The sequence below is a fragment of the Alexandromys fortis genome, unplaced genomic scaffold (assembly GCF_014885135.2).
Source record: "Alexandromys fortis isolate MF-2015 unplaced genomic scaffold, M_Fortis_MF-2015_v1.1 scaffold_89, whole genome shotgun sequence".
Lineage (NCBI taxonomy): Eukaryota > Metazoa > Chordata > Mammalia > Rodentia > Cricetidae > Alexandromys > Alexandromys fortis.
In genome coordinates, this window is record NW_026067973.1 from 379453 (window position 1) to 400603 (window position 21151).

General features: G+C 51.8%; 2 protein-coding genes across 11 annotated transcripts in view; one reads left to right on the forward strand and one right to left on the reverse strand.

Annotated features, from left to right (window-relative positions):
- The first annotated feature begins 1972 nt into the window (after positions 1-1972).
- On the forward strand, positions 1973-15352 carry Treh (trehalase). The gene is made up of 15 exons (XM_050156202.1): positions 1973-2049; positions 10284-10384; positions 10513-10657; positions 10737-10824; positions 11786-11886; positions 12026-12118; positions 12200-12316; positions 12427-12549; positions 12719-12768; positions 12898-13092; positions 13601-13818; positions 14042-14153; positions 14359-14471; positions 14716-14769; positions 14981-15352. The coding sequence occupies exons 1-15, from the start codon at positions 1973-1975 to the stop codon at positions 15119-15121; spliced, it is 1728 nt and encodes a 575-aa protein (XP_050012159.1). The 3' UTR covers positions 15122-15352.
- A 2-nt stretch (positions 15353-15354) lies between these two features.
- Positions 15355-21151, reverse strand: part of Phldb1 (pleckstrin homology like domain family B member 1) — a 49366-nt gene continuing 43569 nt past the window's right edge. For all 10 annotated transcript variants that reach the window (XM_050156294.1, XM_050156296.1, XM_050156295.1 and 7 more), the window contains 2 exons: positions 17697-17782; positions 15355-16684 (listed from right to left, as the gene is read on the reverse strand). In XM_050156294.1, the coding sequence (XP_050012251.1) occupies positions 16544-16684; positions 17697-17782 (227 nt within the window). In that variant the 3' untranslated portion in view covers positions 15355-16543. The remainder of the gene's footprint in view (positions 16685-17696; positions 17783-21151) is intronic.

A 21151-nucleotide genomic window follows, 5' to 3' on the forward strand; every position in this document is an offset into this window, starting at 1 on the left:
CAGCCAGGTCCCACCTTACGGTTTCCACCCCTTCCCAATGTTAAGCTATCCTAGTCACGAAAGCACTGATAAGGTCAGAGCTCTCATGATCCAACCATCTCCCAAGTGGAATCACATCTTTGAACACTGTTGCATTTGGGGACCGAGGCTTCAGTACACGAGCTTGAGGGACCGTTTCAGATCCAAAGCAGAACGGCGGCATTCAGGGATTCTGTGACATGTGCTATGAAGTTAACCACAAGATGATGGCATTTCCTCTCAGGCCATTTTATAGCAAGCCATGGTCTGTCATCACAACCAGGCCCTGAGCACAGACCGTGGCTTCCTGGATCAGAATACAGTCCGACTGACCTCATTGTCTGAACTTTGAAATGCTTGACTCTGAAGAGTTAGGCCCATGTGGATGGCCGCCCTTCAGCTTCCTGGCATGATCCTCCTGATGCACACCATAAAATCGTTCTTGTGTTCTGTTCCGTGCTGGAGTGCTAAGCACTCCATGGCAGCCATCTTGTCCATATCAGTTTAATCCTATCGGAATAGAAGAGCAAAATCCTAGGGAAGAATTATCAACCAGTCAGTTTGACATTGTGAATTCCATACTAAGGCCAGAGAAGTCCCTTAGGACGGTGACCAAAAGTGATGTCTGGGTCCAAGGAGTTAAGTCACTCTCTTAAAAGTGAGAGGCTGAACATTCATTACATATGGCCTAAAGCTACTTAGTCCCCTTACAAACTATAAGCAAACTCAGTGAGAAATCAGCTCCGTCTAACTGGAGGGAAGCTCCTCACAGGTAGCCCATCACAAGCCGAGACCTGTTCTCGGTCCACATCAGGCAGCTGTGCAGTGGCTAAGGTCTCACTGACATGGCTTCCTCTCACTGTTCATAAACCTGCCTTGCAAGCAGCGGGCTAAATCTCTCTAACCCTTCGTGCCTCAAGTGCTGCCTGGGTCCTGAGTCCTCCTCTGCTCAAGTAAACACAACTCAGTGTAATTTGTCTGGTTTTTCTTCCAGCCGTGACAAACACAGATGGCCGCCAGCCTCAGCCCTGCAGGAAAGGACAGGCCAACCACAGAGCTCAGAAGTGACAGCTGCCAGTAGGCTCCTTTCTGTGCCACCCCCCATCCCTGTGCCTCCCCCCACCCCCACCCCCATTTCAGGCCCGAGACCTGGACGACCTACACTGTTGTGTCCTTGCAGGAGCCTCCCAAGGTCTCTGTGTCTCTGTCTAACAGCCGTCCTCGCCTCACGGCTTGTTTGCTGCCACGTGAAGGCATGAACTTCTGAGTACCTAACTCTGATGTTTCAGCCCACACCTTCCATTGGTTCTCTTTGGGGGAACTGAATGCTTCTGTGTCTTGGCAAAACCTTTCACTAACTGGTGCCAACATGTCCCTTCAGCCTGTCACACAACCTCCCCTGTCCTGCTGCCACGTCTCTGGAAGCCCCATATGGAGGCATGGCGTCCTGGCTGTATTCCTCAAGACTCACTGAGGTATCACCCTGTGGCGGATCTTCCTGACCCATCCCCTGAAAGGTTGTCCTGTGTCCCCACCGTGTCCCCTGTCCCCTGTGAGTTTGACATCACATTGGAGACCTGAGTCACTGTTTAAAATGTTCAAAGAAGTGGTCTCTTCTGACATTAGTGACTTGGGAGCCACACACAAGACTCTGTGTCTAACTCATACATGGGTGACCTGGCCCTTGGGTACCCACCTATAGGAGTCTGAGGAAAGTCCCTGAGCTTGTGACGTTGGCTGACGCGTGAAGTGGAAGAGACAAACACTAATGGTGGCTGATGGGAGCAGAAGTGCCAATGGCCCTGACAATGAGGCACACATCACACCTCGGGTGGCCACACCTCATGGCCTGGACTTTGCCTAACCTGGGCAGGCAAGTGTAACCGCGCTCAGCAAGCCAAAGGTGCCAGGGCTTGCTCTTTCAGTTCTGGTCACAGCCACCATACCCGGGATGATGTGGGAGCTGTACCTGCTGCTTCTTCTGGGACTGGGACTCAGGTCCCAGGAGACCCTGCCGCCACCCTGTGAGAGGTAGGAGTTGGGGGAAGCAGAATGTAAAAAGGAAGGCCGGGTGGAAGGCTGGAATGAGAGCTTACTCTCTGAGGGCCAGCCTCTCAGAGGGGAAGAAAGTTGGGCTTGTGGGGTAGGTCCTATGCCAGACATCAGACTTACTGTGTTGGGATGACCCCAGAGCTGCTGACCACAGCCCACCTTCTGTGCTGCTGGCCAGAGTTCACCATCCAAACTGTTCCTCCAACTGAGCAGGGCCGTTCCCTTCATTGTTCTAGCAAACCTTTCCTATCCTGGTATGAGGGGAGCTTAGGGCCTGTCAAGAGACTGTGAGGTTCAGCCAACCCTGCTGTTCTCTCTGTGCCCCAGGGCAAGTCAAACCTTTTTTCTGAGCCCAAGATTCTACTGGCAAATACACAGATGAGGGTACCATTCTGCCTCCTGGACGTGGCGGCTGCCGTTCCCTCTTCCACATGGGCTCAAGAAGTTCTCACCCCACGTCCACAGCACCAGCTCTTGAAAGAAGGCTAAAAACAGAGTCTAGGAGGGAGAAAAGCCAAGAGAAGCCGGGGAGCTCAGCAAGGAGTAAACAGAGGGTGTTAGGATGGAGGAGTAGTCTCGGAGGAGGCAATGAAGAAGCGGTCCCGCGGAAGGAGCAGAAGGGGACAGCCAGTCTGCAGCACAAAGGCCCCCAGGTGTCTTTCAATGGCCACAAAGTCCCATGTGGCCAGGATGGAAGTAGGAACAGGACATTAGGTGTCCATGCTCCCGTAGCAGGACTCGGGCGGGGCAGAGTCTATAAGGGATGGCGTTTTAAAGTCTGAGCTGTGGAGACGTGTTGGTGACCAGCTGTGGAGTACGGAAGGAAAGGAAGGGTCTGGAATGGTTAGTAGGACTTGTCTGGTCAGCGTAGTTGGGATTTCAGGATGGCTCTTTGATCCAGTCTCGAGTCCTATTAGGATGTTTACAGAGAGCGTAGCGCAAGCGCCTGCTGCTTGTCCCTGGCATGTCACTGCTCTGCTTGGGTAGTCACGTGTGTGCGAGGGGATGAGAGCCACTGAAGGTACAAATGAACAGGGCAGAGTCCAGGAGAGAAGACACTCCACCTTCCAGCTGTCCCCTCCCAGGGCACGAGCACATGAAGAACTGCCAACCAGGAGGCTCTCTGAGCCTCAGTGCTGAGTGTCTTTTTGGGGTCTTTCACAGGGACCTCTCCGGGTCTCCAAAGGTTAAACTGATATCGTGTGGCCTGTTGTCCCCACCATAAGTCACAGCATCCATCTAAGATACCCCGTGTGCTCCAAGTCCCATGCACACACCCACCAGGCAGCACGTTCTGGCGTCTTAGCCCTCTCTCGGGTGGCCGGGGGCTTGGCGAGGCACAGCAGGGAATGCAGCTCTTGTGCAGTCCACACTTTCCGGCTGTGGGTTGCGGGGCTGAATGGCCTTCCTCTCCGGCTCCTGGCAGGTTATCACTAAGCCCTGGGAATTTCTCACACAAGTCTGTCCTTGTTGCTCTTCCTGGGCCTTCATGGCTCAAGAAAATAAGGTGACCTGTGGCATGTCCCCAGGGAGCTCGCGCTTCCAGGGTGCAATGAGATGGGGGCAGCCTCTCCAGAAACACAAGAATAGGTTTATTCTTTGGGACCTTTGGTGGTAGTGGTGCACACCTTTAACTCCAGCACTCAGGAGTCGGTTCGAGGCCAGCCTGGTCTACACAGTGAGTTCCAGGACAGCCAGAGCTTTACAGAGAAACCCTGCCTCAAAAAAAAAAAAAAAAAAAGTGCAGTCACAAACATAGTGATTTTCTGGGTTCTAGCAAATAATGGAATCCGAGGAGACCCTGGGAACCCTGTACTTATACACAGCGAGGTAGCACGAGGACCCCCCTAAGCTTACAGCTGTCCTCATCATAAAGGAAGGGCTGCTTAACCCACGTGTGGAATCTGCGTGTCTCCAGGTACTTGCACCAGAATTAAATTGCAATTGGTGTTAGTGTGTGATTTAGGAGAATGACACCAACCCCTTAGGGGACTGTTTGGAAAATGAAAGGACAAAAGGCCAGGTGATGAGCTGGAGAGACGGGTCAGAGGTTAAGAGCACTGGCTGCTCTTTGAGAGGTCCTGAGTTCAATTCCCAGCAACCACATGGTGACTCACAACCATCTGTAATGGGGTCTGGTGCCCTCTTCTGACCTGCAGGTGTATGTATGCAGAGTACTCATACAGTGTGTGTGTGTGTGTGTGTTGTGTGATGAGGACGTTTTCATTCTTGATCGATTTGGTACTAAAGGATACTTGTGCCGGTCACACACAGTGCACACCTTTAATCCCAGTACTCAGGAGGCAGAGGCAGGCAGATCTCTGTGCAAAATGAGTTTCAGGGCAGTTAGGCTATTACACAAAGAAACCCTGTCTTGAAAAAAAAAAAAAAAAAAGAGGCAGAAGCAGGTGAACCTCTGTGAGTTCCAGGCCAGCCTGGTCTACATAGTATGTTCCAGAATAGCCAAGTCTACAAATCAAAACAAATGAACAAGAAATGAACAAGAAAACAAACAGAATAGTTGTGCTGTGGTGGGATTTTAAGATGATGGATTCAACTCCTAAGGAACTGACTCTCAGATACATAAGGCAAAGGACAGCAGTAAGAAAAAGCAGGAGTAGAGAGAAGGATCAGTGTATAAGAATACACACGACTCTTCCAGAAGGTTGGAGTTCAGTTCCTGGTACTCATTCCTGGCAGCTCGCACCCGTCTATAACTCCAGCTCCAAGTGATTCAGTATCCTCTCTGACTCCTTGGACACCTGCTCACATGTGTGTGCATGCACACCTATGTGCACACCCATGTGCATACACACTCTAGGACGTGGAATGTAGCTTAGCGTGAGTGAAGCCCTGGGTTTGATCCCAGAACTGTATAAACAAAACATGGTGGCACCAACCTCTAAATGCAGCACTAGGGAGGTGGAGGCAGGAGAATTACAAATTCAGTCAGTCTGAAGGTCATCCTCAGCTATAGAGCAAGTTGGAGGTCACCTTGGGCTGCGTGAGACCCTACCTCAGGTGAGATGGCTCCGTGAGTCTTGCTGTGTGGTCCAGGCTGACTGCTAACTCGCGGTCCTCCTGCCTCACCCACTTGAGGATGGGATTATAGGCATGCACCACCACTCCAAAGGGATTGCTTACCGACTGCGGAGCAAAGATCGGGCCTTGAACCAGTGGCCATTGAATACTTCTCCAGCATAATGCTGATACTTTGGACTGGAAAATTCTAGCCAGTGAGCTAATTAGTAGCTTACTATCAGCTATTCTAAAACTAAAGGGCAAGAGATATTGTGGACACCTGAAAGACTACGGCATCCTGGGAAATGTTGGAGTAATGCTCTCTGGGAGAGGGCTGTGCCCTACGGACACCCTCCGTGGATCCACAGCTTGTCTTACGAATGTGTGTTCAAAGGTGAACGTGGAACATGCTGTTTTAATGGAAGGAAATAAGAGCTCAACTCCATGGGCTGAATTGAGACTCTGTCATTGAATTTGGATTACCTCTACTCTTGAGCAGAGGTTCATGGTCTGGTCATAATGGTTAGGCAGAAAGATAAAGGTGTAGTTGATAGAGCACCTGTCTATCATGCAGGAAGCTGACCCCAGCACTGAATGAATGGAACAGAGTGGTTCATTCCTGTAATCCCACTACTCAGGAGGTGGAGGCAGGAGGATCAGAAATTCAAGGTCACCTTTGGCTCCATTTCTAGCTCCAGGCCAGTCCAGGACGCAGGAGATGCTGAGTTATGGTGTAATTAAGGAGTAGGAGAATTGGGACCGGCAGTGAAGACATTTGTCATGTACAGCAGGGAACAGTGAGAGATAAAAGATGTGAAAGGCTGGCTTGCACACCTTCACACGTGTGTGCTCACACTCAGCCTTTGGGGAGCTCTGAAGGCCTCTGCTTTTCCGGGTGACTTAGAGAGCAGGTACAAGAGGATGCTGACCTGACCAGACAGTTCTTGAGGGGGAAGGGAACAGTACAGCTGTTGTTTTCTTATCACCTGAGCTTGTCCTCGCTTACCTCACGCCCTGGTCCCAGGTAGCAGGACTGTGGCTACACGCGCCAGGAGCCAGGGTGGTTCCCGAGCAAGGAACTGAAGCCGTGACTAGCAGCCTTCCTGTAAAGCTTCCCATGACCCTCAAGTTTCTAACTGGTGTCTGAAGTGAGGGTGGTCTTATTAGATTGTACCTTATTCGTGAAGCCTGGTTAGTATCAGAACTGAACTGCCCGCTTCACAGCTGTTCTGACCTTGGCCAAGATTCTTTTTTTAATTAATTAATTTTTAAATGAATAAATTAATTTAATTAATTAATTTTTAAAAATTAATTAATTAATTTTGGTTTATTTTTGTTTTCTGAGACAGGGTTTTTTTTTTCCTGTAGCTTTGAAGCCTGTCCTAGAACTCACTCTGTAGACACCAGGCTGGCCTCGAACTCACAGAAATCCGCTTATCTCTGCCTCCTGAGTGCTAGGATTAAAGACTTGTGCTACCACTGCCCAACTAATTTTGGTTCTTTTTTTTTTTTTTTTTTTTTTTTTTTGAGACAGGATCTCTCTATGTACTCCTGGCTCTCCTGGAACTCACTGTGTAGACCATGTTGGCCTCAAACTCACAGAGATCTGCCTGCCTTTGCCTTCCAAGAGCTGGGATTAAAAGATGTGTGCCATCATGGTGGGCCCATACTTTATTTATTTGTGAATTAATTTATGTTTAGGAATGTAAATACACCCCATGCATGCAGTGCCTGTGGAGGCCAGGAGAGGGACATCAGCACCCTGAAACTGCAGTCAGAGACAGTTGAGATTTGCCATGTAGGTGCAGGGAACCGAATCCAGGTCCTCTGCAAGAGCAGCAGACACTCTTAACTGCTGAGCCAACTTTCCTGGCCACTGGCCAAGACTTTTTTTTTTTTTTTTTAAGATTTATTTATTCATTATATACAGTGTCCTCCTGCATGCATACCTGCACGCCAGAAGAGGGCACCAGATCTCATTACAGATGGTAGTGAGCCACCATGTGGTTGCTGGGAATTGAGCTCAGGACCTCTGGAAGAACAGTCAATGCTTTTAACCTCTGAGCCATCTCTCCAGCCCTGGCCAAGACTTTTATAACAGCACCATGCTATACATCTGGACATTTCCACTTAGCATAGAACTTACATAAAGGACACAGTTATGGGATCAGCCAGATTATGGGAGGATTTGAAAGCATTGATGAAGACTGGTATGGATTTAAAGAAACAACCAGTCTGGCTTACTAACATCTATGGGTACGTTTCCACTAACTTGATAGCCCTCCCTGATCGATGGTTGTGCCTTAGGTGAACAACCTTGGTGGGACTACCTAGTTCAGAAACTACCACGGGTCTTCTCAGGCCAGCCTGCTCTTTTGGCACTCTGTCCAGGGGATGTCTTGCTCCCTCTCCCCGTGCATTTGAGACCATCAGTACCAGTGTCACCAAATGAGTTACGTATGCTAGGCAGTTAAACTTCCCACCACATCACAATGACATTCAGCCTCGTTATAGACAAGTCTGCTAAAATCATGGAGGAATTTTCTGCGCCTCCTCTGAATGCCAGGTATGGTGTGCAAGCATTGCCACTGGGTGGGAGTTGTGTGTGCTCACTATTTTCTGGATTCCAGGTTGGTTGGGAAGAAAATCAGTCACCCTATCTCAGTTCACACGCTTGGATCAAATCTGGTTCCCACGGTGTGTTGTTATATTACAGAGCCAAAGCCTCCCTCAAGGGTCCTCAGAAGAGCAGCTGTCCTTCTTGGGGTTCTGAGGGGTGTGTCTTCTGCCCTTGGAGTAAGGCAGGTCAGAGTGCGTGCCTATTGTAAGCCTCCAGAAGATACGGTAGAAGACCATGAGACTGTCCCTTGAGCCCTGGCAGCTGGGGCAGAGGGCATTGCCCATAACTACTTGGCTTCCGTATTCATTAAATAACCATGAGGCCCTGCTGGGGCAGTACAGTGCCCATCCCCCGGTTGGCTCCTGGCATTATCTAGCATTATTCATAGACTTGGCCTGAGCCTCTGTTGTAATGAGGAGCGGCGGGCTGTTTTTCATACCGCCTGGTTCCCACTGCCCGGCTAGCTTAGCCCCAGAAATAATTACATGGAAATTGTATTCATTTAAACACTGCCTGGCCCATTATCTCCAGCCCCTTATTGGCTAACTCTCACATATTAGTTTAACCCATCTCCATTAATGTGTATCACCAATTGACTGTGGCTTACCGGCATGAGTCTAACCAGCGTCCGTCTCGAAGAGGAGAGCCATGGCGTCTGTCACACTTCCCTTCTTCCCAGCATTCTGCTCTGTCTACTCTGCCCACCTAAGGGCTGCCCTATCAAAAAGGCCAAGGCAGTATCTTTATTCAACCAATGAAAGCAACACACAAACAGAAGAACCTCCTACACCAATCCTCCACTTTACTTTTCCAACCTTTGTTCCCCTCCTGGGAGATATCTGTTTGCTATAATTAATACATCATCCCCTCTGAATGCTTCTCCTCATCAAGAGTAAGTCCAGGCTGAGCTTGGTGGCACACATTTGTAAATCTCAGCACCCAGGAGGCTGAGGCAAGAGGATCTAGAATTTGAGATCAACCTGAACTGCACTGTAACAATCTTTGTGAGTTCGAGGCCAGCCTACCTGGCACAGTGAAACCCTGTCTCAAAAACAAACACAGAAAATAACAACAAACTAGAGGCGCCTCATCAGTTAAGAGCACCTCCAGAGAACTTAGGTTCAATTCCCAACATGTCCATCTGATGTGATGTTATTTGGTCCACTGGTGGCCTCTGGGGATTGCATCCTTTCCCACACCTGGGCATGTGCATAAGAGTGCAGTATCCTTAGGAGCCAGAAGAGGACCGGGTGGTGGTGACGGCGCATGACTTTAATCCCAGCACTCGGGAGGCAGAGGCAGAGGCAGGCAGATACCTGATCTCTGTGAGTTCGAGGCCAGCCTGGTCTACAAGAGCTAGTTCCAGGACAGGTTCCAAAGGTACAGAGAAACCCTGTCTTGAAAAACAAAACAAAACAAAGAAAGAAAGGAAGAAAGAAAGAAAGAAGAAGAAGAAGAAGAAGAAGAAGAAGAAGAAGAAGAAGAAGAAGAAGAAGAAGAAGAAGAAGAAGAAGAGGGCATCAGGTCCCCTGGGTTACCAGAGGTTGTGAGCTACCTGCATCACCAGAATGTGCTCTAACTGCCGATCCACATCTCTAGCCCTGTCCTTCCCTCCCTCCCGAGTGTCACTGTAACCCAGGCTGGCCTCAAACTGTCATCAGTCCACCGGCCTCAGTGCTGGAAATGCAAGTGTAAGCCCCCACGAAGAGTCACAAGAAACATACCCCAGTGTTCTACACTGGTACAGTACTTCTTGTCCCAAGACAGCACTTTATGGAGTTTTGAACATTTTCATTTACATTCAAGTTGGCATAGCTGCTTTCATGACCCCCTTTAATATCAACAGTAATTTCTGGAAAGTGATTTAATAGTTCAGTTTGTCACTGGCAATCTGCCAGCAATTTGCTATGCCCTATAAATCTTTCTTAAAAATGTATTTATCATGTATATAGTGTTCTGCCTGCATGCCAGAAGATGGCACCAGATCTCATTACAGATGGTTGTGAGCCACTATTTGGTTGCTGGGAATTGAACTCAGGACCTCTGGAAAATCTGCCAGTGCTTTTAACTTCTGAGTCATCTCTCCAGCCCTAATAAAGACTTTCTAAAAGAAAATTTGTGTGTGTGTGGAGGGAGGTGTGTATGTGTGTGTGTATGTGTGTGTGTGTATGTGTGTGTGTGTATGTGTGTGTGTACATGTGTGTGTATACCCCTCTGTCTACTTACTCCTCTTTTTTTTCCACAGGGTTTCTTTGTGTAGCTCTGGCTGTCCTGGAGTTCTCTGTAGGTCAGGCTGGCCTCGAACTCAGAAATCTGCCTGCATCTACCTCCTGGGTTCTGGGATTAAAAGCATATGCCACCACACTCATCTTGGGAAAGATTTATTAAGGCCTTTCCATAGCCAGGCCTAGAGTCACATGGCTTTAATCAGGAGGCAGAGGCAGGCAGATCACTGAGTTGGTGGCTAGTCTGGTCTACATGTCAAATTCTAAGACAGCCAGGGCCACATGAAGAAGACGTTGTCTGTCCCACACCCCAGACCCATCTACTGACCATGCAACTGTCTCTGCAGCCAGATTTACTGCCATGGGGAACTCCTGCACCAAGTTCAGATGGCTAAACTCTACGAAGACGACAAGCAGTTTGTGGATATGTCACTCACCGCGTCTCCAGGTAAAGCTACCTTGCTTTCCCCTGAACCTTCTACCTCAAGGAGGCAGATGTGGGAGCAGCATAGGCTCCCCCGATCAGGAGGTGTCTCAGGGTACTCCACCGACCCCTCGGTGTCATCTGCTCTCCAGATGAAGTGCTGCAGAGTTTCAGACAGCTGGCCATGACACACAACAACAGCATCCCCAGGGAAGAGCTTCAGAAGTTTGTCCAGACATACTTCCAGCCTGTGGGGCAGGAGCTGCAGTCCTGGATCCCAGAGGACTGGAAAGAGAGGTGCCCCTCTGGAGAGAAGACAGGTCAGGGTCCCTCTCTTGGGGCTGCCTCCCTGAACACTGTGGCTCATCTCTTCTAGGCCTCAGTTCCTGCAGAAGATCTCCGATGCCAAGCTGCGTGACTGGGCGGGGCAACTGCACCAGATCTGGAAGAACCTGGGAAAGAAGGTAGCAGTGGCCTAGGCCTGCGACATGTCCTGGGCTTGCTTCATGGTCTGACTGACTGCTCCGGGGGTAGGACAGAGCCACGCCACAGTCCTGATCCCTAAACAGAAGCCTTCTAGAAAGCATGGAGGGAACATCTGCTTTAACCCCTCACCTCCTCTAGGGAACCACCCATGCAAACCAAGCTAGGGGCACCCAATGCTGCCCTTGTCCCACAGTTGTTCCGTCCTAAAGAAACACACAGAGGCTTATATTAATTATAAACTGTTTGGCCTATTAGCTCAGGCTTATTATTAACTAGCTCTTTTGTTGTTGTTGTTGTTGTTGCTGTTTTCAAGACAGGCTTCTCTGTGTAACAGTCCTAGCTGTCCTGGAACTACCTCTTGTAGACTAGGCTGGCCTCGAACTCAGGGAGATCCACCTGTCTCTGCCTCCTGAGTACTGGGGTTAAAGGCCTGCGCCACCACCACCCGGCTTAACTAGCTCTTATAACTTAAATTAACCCATGCCAGTCCTCACTGCTCCCGGTCTTCTCAAGTGTGCCTGAGGAAAGAGCACGGGTTTCATCATTCTGGAAGGGGGACTGGGGGAGAGTGTTCCACTTCTCTGACTTCAGGTGACAACAGAGGTATTGGGGGGGTTAAGGGCGATCTCTACTAGCATCACCTCATCCTCTTAGCTTCATCCAGGTCACAACAATGGATACTGCCAGTGGTTGCCTGCCTGATGCCATGCTGAGTGGCTTGGGCTTCAGTATACCATCAAGTTGAGCCAGGGCCCCAGAGGCTGGCAGGTGGAGAGTGAGGACACTAGGACTCTCAGAAGCTGGCCTGGACTACACAGCAAAGTAGAAGGAACAACAGAACCAGCCTCCCCAGCCAGGCTGCCAGGTCCTCTGCCCTCACTCCCTGCAGCCACCACTGGCTGATGCTAGGCTCCCCTGTGCCCTCTTTCTTGACTCCAGATGAAACCAGAGATTTTCAAAAACCCCGAGAGGTCCTCCCTGATCTACTCAGAACACCCCTTCATCGTGCCTGGAGGACGTTTTGTTGAGTTCTACTACTGGTGTGTGTCCATGTCTGGGAGGCTGGGGGCTCACAGAGGTTGGAAGTTGTGGTGGGGAACCCAGGGCCAGCAGCCTCCAACATGGGCGTGCAGGGCAGAGGGTGGAGGCTGGATGATGTGTGCCTCCTCCTTCCACCAGGGACTCCTACTGGGTGATGGAAGGTCTGCTTCTCTCTGAGATGACCTCAACAGTGAAGGGCATGCTGCAGAACTTTCTGGATCTGGTGAAGACGTAAGGAAGGGCTGTAGGCAGGGAGCTGGGCTTGCCTTGGTGCTGGGTCAGGAAGCATCTAAGCAGACCCCCTCTTGGCAGCTACGGACACATCCCCAATGGCGGACGTGTGTATTACCTGCAACGGAGCCAGCCCCCACTCCTGACTCTCATGATGGATCTGTATGTGACTTACACCAAGGACATCAGCTTCCTGCAGTGGGTACCCTGCCCATGCTGGCCTGCAGGCATATCCTATGCTGGAGACTCCCTAGGGCCAAGGGCAGTAGCTATGTACGTGGTCTGAGGTGTTGCTTACCCCACCCCAGGGAGAACATTGGAACCCTAGCCTCGGAACTGGACTTCTGGACCGTGAACAGAAGTTTGTCTGTGAGCTCAGGAGGAAAAAGCTATATCTTGAACCGTTACTATGTCCCTTATGGGGGACCCAGGTAAGAAACTGGCCTGCCATCAGTCCCTTGTCTGCTCACTCGGATGTGGGTATCTCATGCTGTGCGTGTGTCAGGGAGATGGGGGCGGGGGTTGAATCAAGATGACTGAGCCTTCTGGTTGACAGAGTGGCTTAGTACCTGTTGATGACATGCTGTTGCTCTTTGCTAGGCCGGAGTCCTACAGCAAGGATGAAGAATTGGCAATCACTGTGCCGGAAGGTAAACAGGAACAGGAGGAGGAAGGACCCATGGGATGGCTCTGAGCCTCTACGTATTTCCAGCTTCCATCTGTGGCTGCTTAACCCCTCCAGTAAGTGCTGACTTGGGGTTGCTATTCTGTCCTTACAGGGGACCGAGAGACTCTGTGGTCTGAGCTCAAGGCTGGGGCTGAGTCTGGCTGGGACTTCTCTTCGCGCTGGCTTGTCGGAGGCACAAACCCTGATTTACTTAGCAGCATCCGAACCAGCAAAATGGTACCTGTTGACCTGAATGCATTCCTGTGCCAAGCAGAGGAGCTGATGAGTAACTTCTACTCCAGGCTAGGTGAGCACCCCGTGAGGGGAGACTGTCCAGTGTGGGGCTCCCACATCAACCTTGGCCACGGGACTGGAGGCAGGGCTCCCCAGCCAGTTCAAGCCTTCCCCTTGAAAGAGAGGCATTGAGGGAAGAGAATGACTCAGGAGTCTGCCCTTAGCTTCACATGGCTGTCCCCTTTGTTCTATGAGGACCTCTAGGGTCTGGAAGGGGACACTCCAGTGCATCAGATCTGTCTCCATTCCCCAAAGTGCCCCTTAGCTCCCTCAGAGCAAGAGTCGTCAGCATGATGAGCCTGGGAGACAGACCAGCATGTCCCTGGGAGCTGGGCAGGAACCACTAGTACAAAGAGCCATGAATTCTAGCGGGCGCTGGGGAATCACAATCCTTGTCGTCAGGATTCTTAGCCTGTGTGGACACCACATACGGAAAAGGGCAAAGTAAAGACATCTAAAGCCAGGACCCAAGGGCAGAGCCCAGTGTCCTGCTGGTCAGACTAAAAGGCAATGCCATACAGGGAATGACGCCGAGGCCACAAAGTACAGAAACTTGCGGTCCCAGCGCTTGGCCGCCATGGAGGCCGTCCTGTGGGACGAGCAGAAGGGAGCCTGGTTCGACTATGACTGGGAAAAAGAGAAGAAGAACCTGGAGTTTTATCCCTCCAACCTCACCCCGCTCTGGACTGGCTGCTTCTCAGACCCTAGCGTCATTGACAAGGCTCTGAAATACTTGGAGGTGAGGGACAGTGGGCGGGGCCTGGCATCCGGGAGGCAGGCCCCTCCCTTCCCTGCTGGCAGAGCCTGTCTTAGCCCGCAAGTCTCGCTGAGGCCACTGGGAGCAGCCGTGAGGCAGGAAGAGAAGGGGCAGGAGGGGCAGATCTGCCTTCCCTGAGGGCCCTGCGTGCTTGGCTCTGGCTTCAGTCACCGCCCACAGTCACAGCGATTCTGGAATCTTCTAGGACAACAATATCTTGACCTACCAGTATGGGATCCCGACCTCTCTTCACAACACAGGCCAGCAATGGGACTTCCCCAATGCCTGGGCGCCCCTGCAGGACTTAGTCATTAGAGGTAGGAAAGCCAGCAGCTGATAGGCCCAGCCCGCCTCTCCTTCCCTCCAATCCCAGGCCCTGGGTTAAGAACCTGTGGGCCCACAGGTCCAGAAATCTGAGGGCCCACACACCCTTTCTGCCTGGAGAGAGAGAGGCCCGGGCTTCTGTTCTGCCCAGGATGGAGGTCTCTTGAGTATTCAGGCCTTATCTGGGTTGGGTCTTAGGTTTGGCCAAGTCAGCGTCCCCCCGGACTCAGGAGGTGGCTTTCCAGTTGGCCCAGAACTGGATCAGAACCAACTTCAAAGTCTACTCCCAAAAGTCAGCAATGTATGAGAAGGTGAGCTGGAGGCTGGGCTGTGCCGGTCTCACCAGGGTCTGATTCCTGGTTGAAGTGTGTCCGGCATTGCCAGTCCCTAGACAGCACAGCCAGTACAGTGCGACCCCCAGTGGCCATTCTTGGGCACTACAGAGGCCTGAGCAGCAGCCTGGTGCATACTTCTGTTCCTTCCATAGCTGTTGCCCCTATAGCTAGGGTGGCTGGTTTAGCAGTACCCACCTATAACTCATGCTTTTGTCCCTAGTATGACATCACCAACGGCGGACAGCCAGGTGGAGGAGGGGAGTATGAAGTTCAGGTGAGCAAGCTGGTCAACACCATTATAGGCAACTCCTGGGATCTGGGGTCCCCAGAACATGTACGTCCCCCTTAGGTCTGAGACGCCCAGTACTGGGCCTCTGAGGAAAGATTCTGAATGGTAATCATTGGTGCCTCTGTGGCCAGAATCACTGGGAAGAGGGTATCCCTAAATCAGGACGTGGGAGTCTAGTGATCTGGCCTCTCTCCAGGAAGGATTTGGTTGGACCAACGGACTGGCACTGACGCTTTTGGACCGCTATGGTGACCAGCTGACCTCAGGAACCCAGCTAGCTTCCCTGGGACCCCACTGCCTCCTGGCGGCCCTTCTCATCAGCTTTCTGCTACAGTGACCACAAGGAGAATGGCCTTACTGTGTGCACTTCCTCCTCTGGCTCCACCCCCACCCCCCAGCTGTCCTGTTCAGTGCACTGGGGCCAGAAGTGATCAGGAGGTCAAGATTAGGGACTGGATTCCTACCTGTAACCTTCACTAGGGTGGAAAGCCCTACTCGTGGGAAAACCGAGTCCAAATGCCTGAAGCAGCCCACTGGGAACCACATACAACCTGGGCTTCCACACACACGTACTTGTCAAAATGCTTTTATTATTGTTCTGCTGAAACGCTTACAAATACTGCAAAACACCCAGCCAGGCCCAGCGACCAAGGGTCCGGTGCTGGGGAGGGGAGGGAGGTGGCTTAGTGTTAAGGCGTAAAGGCTGAAGCCAGCCAGCTGGAGACTCGATCCTCCACTCTTTTCCCATGGCCCCTGGGAACTGAAGGGAGGGTACCACAGCTCAGGGCCTTGCTTCTGCCCTCCCCACCCACAGCTCAGGACTCTTTCTGGGCATCCTGAGCTACCCTCCTCCTTACTGGGAACTGGTCCTGTCAGAACAGGAGGACAGAATCTTAGCTTCCTCTCCCCTCAGTGCTGCTGTTCTCCTGGTCTCGGATCCCCGAACACCGTCCCTTCTGGCTCTAAGCAAGGCACAGCGGAAGGGAGAGGCTGGACTGGGGGCTGGAGACAGACTGCAGCAGGGAGGTGGCATTTCCTCCTGCCAGGTGACACACCCCCAGGCCTGGGTTGGAGAGACGATGGCACGTACCTTCATGTGGCCCACAGCTGAAGCAGTGGGCTGAGCCACAGAGTGTCCATGGCAATTAGTGTATAACTGTGGTGCTGAAGCAGTCACCATGGAGACCATGGTGATGGGGCTGGACCTCAAGGATGACACCTGAGGTCTCTGGTCCTTGAGCAGAGTAGTGAGAAGTACGGAGGTGGGAGGATGAGGGGTGGCACGGGGTTGGGAAGCGCTGGCCTGAGCTGTTCCCCAACTCTACACACGGCTCTGCCCAGTACCCCCCAGACCCCTGCACGGGGTGAGATGAGAAGGGAATCTTTGGCAGATTCTGGTACCATAGTTTGTCCTTTATACAGAGAAAACAAGCTGAGGTGAGCAGGTGCCAGGTTAGAGTTGAGAGCCCAGCTCTGCGACAGCTCTTCAGGCCTGCCAGACCCAAGAAGGACCCCCTAACTTCTGGGCTTCCAAGAGGTCCTCTCTGCTGGCCTCTTAGGGACCCAGGCCCAGCCCTCAAGCACCAAACCCCTCACAGAACAATTTGTCTTCTTGCACAAAAGCCCTGGGGTTCTCTGCCACATCCTGACCCTTTGTGGCCCGGTGCCCAGTGTGCCGCTGTCTTCAGGGACAAGCCAAGCAGCAAGTGGCAGGGCATGGGTCCTGGGGCTGACCTGAGAACCCAGGAGTGCACAGTAGTTAGTTCATGAACTGGGTGTAGCCCTCAGCTCCTGTGACGATGACATCCATCCAGATGCGCATGGCCTCTGCAGATGGGGCCACCATGTAGTACAGCCGGTCATGGGTCTTCACGCAGAAGGTGAGGGCTGGGTTCGGACTCTGCCAAGGCAAGACAGGAAGTGCTAAGGTGAAACTCCATGCCCAGAATACTCTGTTCACCTGTCTCTTGTTTGCCGTTCTCACTGAAGTCTCAGGAAGCCCTGAATTTAAGGCTGTCTTTGGGGGGAGGGGTTCAAGACAGTCCTGGAACTCATTCTGTAGACCAGGCTAGCCTCCAACTCACAGAAATCCATCTGTCTCCGCCTCCCAAGTGCCAGGATTAAAGGTGTGCGCCACCACCACCTGGCCTAAGGCTGAGTCTTAACCAGCCCAAAGCCTAGTCCCCAGGGGTCTACAAGTTTTAATTCTAACACCTGGAATTCTAAACCTTTGCAACCCTAACAGGGGCAGGCCTCAGTTCCAAAATTAATACAAGAGAATCTGTCATAGGAGTTGTCCCAGTGAGAAGCATATTCTCCTCTAAGCCAAAAGGAGGCAGGAAAAGGCTGTAAGTAAGAGGCTGGACCAGACCCTAGAGGAGCAGAGGTCAGGGTTAGGTGGGGCCTGAGGGCTGGCAAGAAACAGGGCAATGTTTCTTGTCTGGCTCAGCCACCGACAGCTCCTTTTATCGATTCCAGGTCTCCAACCTAGTGCCTGCGCTTCCCCCACCGACCCCTTCATCTCCCCAGTCAACTGTCCACCTCAGGGCTGCACTGACTGTCAAGGCCAGAGAGGAAGGCAGTAAGTGGGCTTCAAGCCTCAGGAGCCCCTTGCTCCCTCCTCTCTGGCCTGGTATAAATTAGAGGGATGGGGGAGGCGGTCAGGGGTCAGGGGCCATGGGACACAGGAGCTGTTAATATGAGCAGTTCTAGTTAAGAGTAGGGGTACCTCAGTCACCATGGTGAAGTGGAAGAGCCTTTTCTGGGAGGGGGAGAGGAAGAAAGGAAGAGAAAACCGGTGAAGACAGTGAGGGCGAAGCAGAGCCTAAAGACGGGCTCAAGGCCTTCGTGCCCAGAACACCATGGCGACACCCTTCCTGGGGGCTATCCCACAGTGGTCCCCGCTGCCTCACCTTGGCTGCACTGCGCAGGTGGTCATAGTACACCTCCTCGATAGCCTGGAAGTAGATGACCCCCTTCAGCTTCGTTTCGTGCTTGTCTGCAAAGGAACGAGGAATGGACTGAGTGGGACAGAGCATGGGGTGCCCCGAGTCTGAGCTCACTTCCTCGGCTGGGGAATGGGGGAAGGGTTGGAGAGATGGCTCACTGGTTAAGAGCACTGACTGCTCTTCCAGAGGACCTGGGTTCAGTTCCCAGCACCCACATGGCAGCTCACAACTGTCTGTAATTCCAGTTCCAGGGAACCTGACACCCAAGGCAAAATACCAATGCACATAAAATAAAAATGTTAATTTAAAAAAATAAGCCAGGCATAATGTAAAGCAGAACTCTGCTGAGGTGCGATTTACTAGAAGACAAGATGAGACCGCTGACAAGAAGTGTCAGGAAAAGGACAGGCGGGAGCAAAGCTGGTGAGGCTTTTATGGATGATGTGACCATGTCAGTCCAAAGTAGGGCACTTGGGGCCCCAGCAATTTGCTGAGGCTGAGGTAGTTTCAGGCCTGTCTAAAATAATAATCTTTACAATGCCGGGCGGTGCAGCACAGGACTTTAATCCCAGCACCCAGGAGGCAGAGGCAGGAGGATCTCTGAGTTTGAAACCAGCCTGGGCTACAAAGTGAGTTCCAGGAGAGTCAGGTCTACACAGAGAAACCCTGTCTGAAAAAAAAACAAACAACAACAACAAAACCCTCTAAAATAATAATTACATTTTAACTTAAACACAAATAATAAACTAGAAAGAGTTTGATCTCTTGTACTCAGGAGGCAGAGGTGGGCTGAACTCTGGGAGTTTGAGGCCAGCCTGGTCTAAATACTAAGTTCCAGGCCAAACAGAGCCACATAGTGAGACCCTGTGACAAGAACCAAATAACAAAACATAATTTATCCGACTTAATATAAAATAACAGATTTACAACAGTGTGTGGCCCTGGCTGTCCTGGAACTCATTCTGTAGACCAGGCTGGCCTCAAACTCACAGAGATCCTCCTGCCTCTGCCTCTGTAGTGCTGGAATCCCAGAGTGCACATGTGGTGGGACACGACACAGCTGCTGTTGGATGGTACAGCATGTCTGTGTGTGCTGTGGAGGCACCCGTGCAAGGATGTGCATGCCCGTATGCATACACTCAAGAGGCAGAGAAGGACGCCACTTTCTACCATATTCCCTTGAGACAGGGTCTCTCACTGGACCTGGGGCTGGGCTGGCAGCCAGCAAACCCCAGCAGTCCTCCGTCTCCATCTGTCACAGTGCTGGGGTAACAGGGGTGCATGGGGTACACAGAGTACTGGATCTGCACCCAGGTCCTCATGTGTGGGCAGTAAGTGCTCCACCCACTAAGCCATCTCTCCAGCCCCAAGGAACATGAGGTATCTATAAAACACACCAAGTGTTAAGTACAAAGTGGTAGATGTATTTGAAACAGACTGCTAAGATACCTTAAGGCAAAAAGAACAATGTATTCGCTGCTACCATTTGGATATGAAAAGGGAGTTAAGAACCCTGTTCGTTGGAATGTGTGCATACCTAAAATCCTAACATTTGAGAAACACGGGCAAAGGTGTAAGACCAGTTCTGACTACATAGTGAGCTTGAGGCCAACCAGGGCTACATGAGATGGTGTCTTACTTATAAAAAGCAACAAAAACCACTGATCGGATGGGACAACTGACACCTTCAGCCACCAGCTGGAGTTCTGCAGTAGATGACAATGCTAATCACTAAACTCAGAGTGACAGCTACTAGAAGCGCCTCCCCTGGGTCCCTTCCCACACTCCAGCTTATTTCAGGCCCAATCCCCTGCTCTAGCCTCCTAAGATCCTGCTACTCATCTGCCCCAATGTTGGGGGATGAGCTTTGAAAGCCAGTCTGCTACGTCATTGCACAGCCATCTCCCACGGTTCCTCCTGGGGAGCCAGCTACAGTCTTGGCATAGACTTGGGTGTCAATGCCCCCTCCAGCTTGTCTCACAGCGTCCTCCACATTAAGCCCCATGGAGTTAGTCACGTTCTCACTGCCCCCTTAGCGGCCCCACTCTCTAGACCATCTCTTCCCGTCAACATTCTTGGCAAACTCCTAACCAAGCTCCAAGACCCGCTGCAGACCGCTACAACACACAATCGTAGAATCCTCCAACAGCAACAGCTCCGTGCCAGGCACACAACAGGTGCTCAATTACTGGATGAAGGATGACGGAGTCCTAGTACTGGCATCTAAAAAAGAAATCACAAACCCTTCTGCCAGGAAGCTACAGCCCCGTGAGAAGATGCAGGCACACAGCCTAGTGACTTGCCAGTGTGGCTATGAGCTCAGGAATACCCTGCACATCTGAGGGTGTCACAGAGTGTGAAAGGCGAGAGCACAGAGCATCCAGCGGAGTCTGGCACAGTGCACGGCATCTGTCACTACAGCATTCCACTCGCGGCTGATGTCACCCAGCAGACAGGGATGACTGCCGGAGTGCTGAGGAGGGTGGGAACCACCCCAGGGATGGTGGAGCAGCTGAGGGGTTTACCCAGGTGAGGCTCTGTTGGGATTTCCTGTAAGAAGGAAGAGGATGCAGGCCCAAAGGGCAAGCCACACCCAGGTCCTGGTGTAGCCCACACCCATCTCAACATTTCCTCCTCTGACCTGGGAAACCTGGCGGCCCTCCAGCCGCTCCCCTCCTTCTTCTTTCACTGGAAACAGTCACAGCTCCTGCCCACACTTCCGTCCCGCCCACTTATCCTTGGTCTTGTGCAATCTGTGGTGGAAAGCCACAAATCTGTGTCTCGGAGTCAAACGGCCTCTGGGCCACATCATTCTTGGCCTCCTGGCAATTATCTATCGTTGCAGCGGCACCTTGGGCTTAAAATGTCTGTTCTCCTGGCCGGCTTCCTTCTCTGTTTCTGTTGCCAGCCTAAATGTGGTCTCCTTTTGTTTCACAGACATGAAGCGAGATTGTATTTGCCAAGTGCCAGCCCAGCACCTGGCACGCAGTCAGAGCCAGCTCCCTGCTTCCTGCCCCTTCTGCCTCTGCTGGTTTCCTCCTGCCTCGTCCCCACAAGTGGCTGTCTCTCCCCTCTGCTCCGCCTTGTGGTTGCTGTGAGACCTTCGACAATAAGCCTTTCTGAGTCCCATTTTTCTTACACACAAAGTAGGTGTGAATGTAGGGCTTCTTGGCAAAAATGAGATACGCACTGATGCATACAGAGTCCTGATCACACACGTGATGGATGAACAGGACTTGAGTCTGCTATGACATTCAACGAGGCTCCCCTTGCAGCCTAGCCTCTCTCCTGGACCTAGCTCAACACACCTCAGCCTCTCCATGTGTGAAGCGAGCTCTGCTTCCCCAGGCTGACAAGATCCCTCTACTGCCCTAGCCTAGCTTCACCTGGGCTTCTGGTCTCTCCACATCCAGGACCGA

Excerpts from the sequence above, each read along its gene's own strand:
- Treh (XM_050156202.1), top strand. The coding sequence starts at position 1,973 with ATGTGGGAGCTGTACCTGCTGCTTCTTCTGGGACTGGGACTCAGGTCC. Across the intron at positions 12,119-12,199 it reads TTTCTGGATCTGGTGAAGAC|CTACGGACACATCCCCAATG; the intron begins GTAAGGAAGGGC and ends CCCTCTTGGCAG. Across the intron at positions 12,317-12,426 it reads AAGGACATCAGCTTCCTGCA|GGAGAACATTGGAACCCTAG; the intron begins GTGGGTACCCTG and ends ACCCCACCCCAG.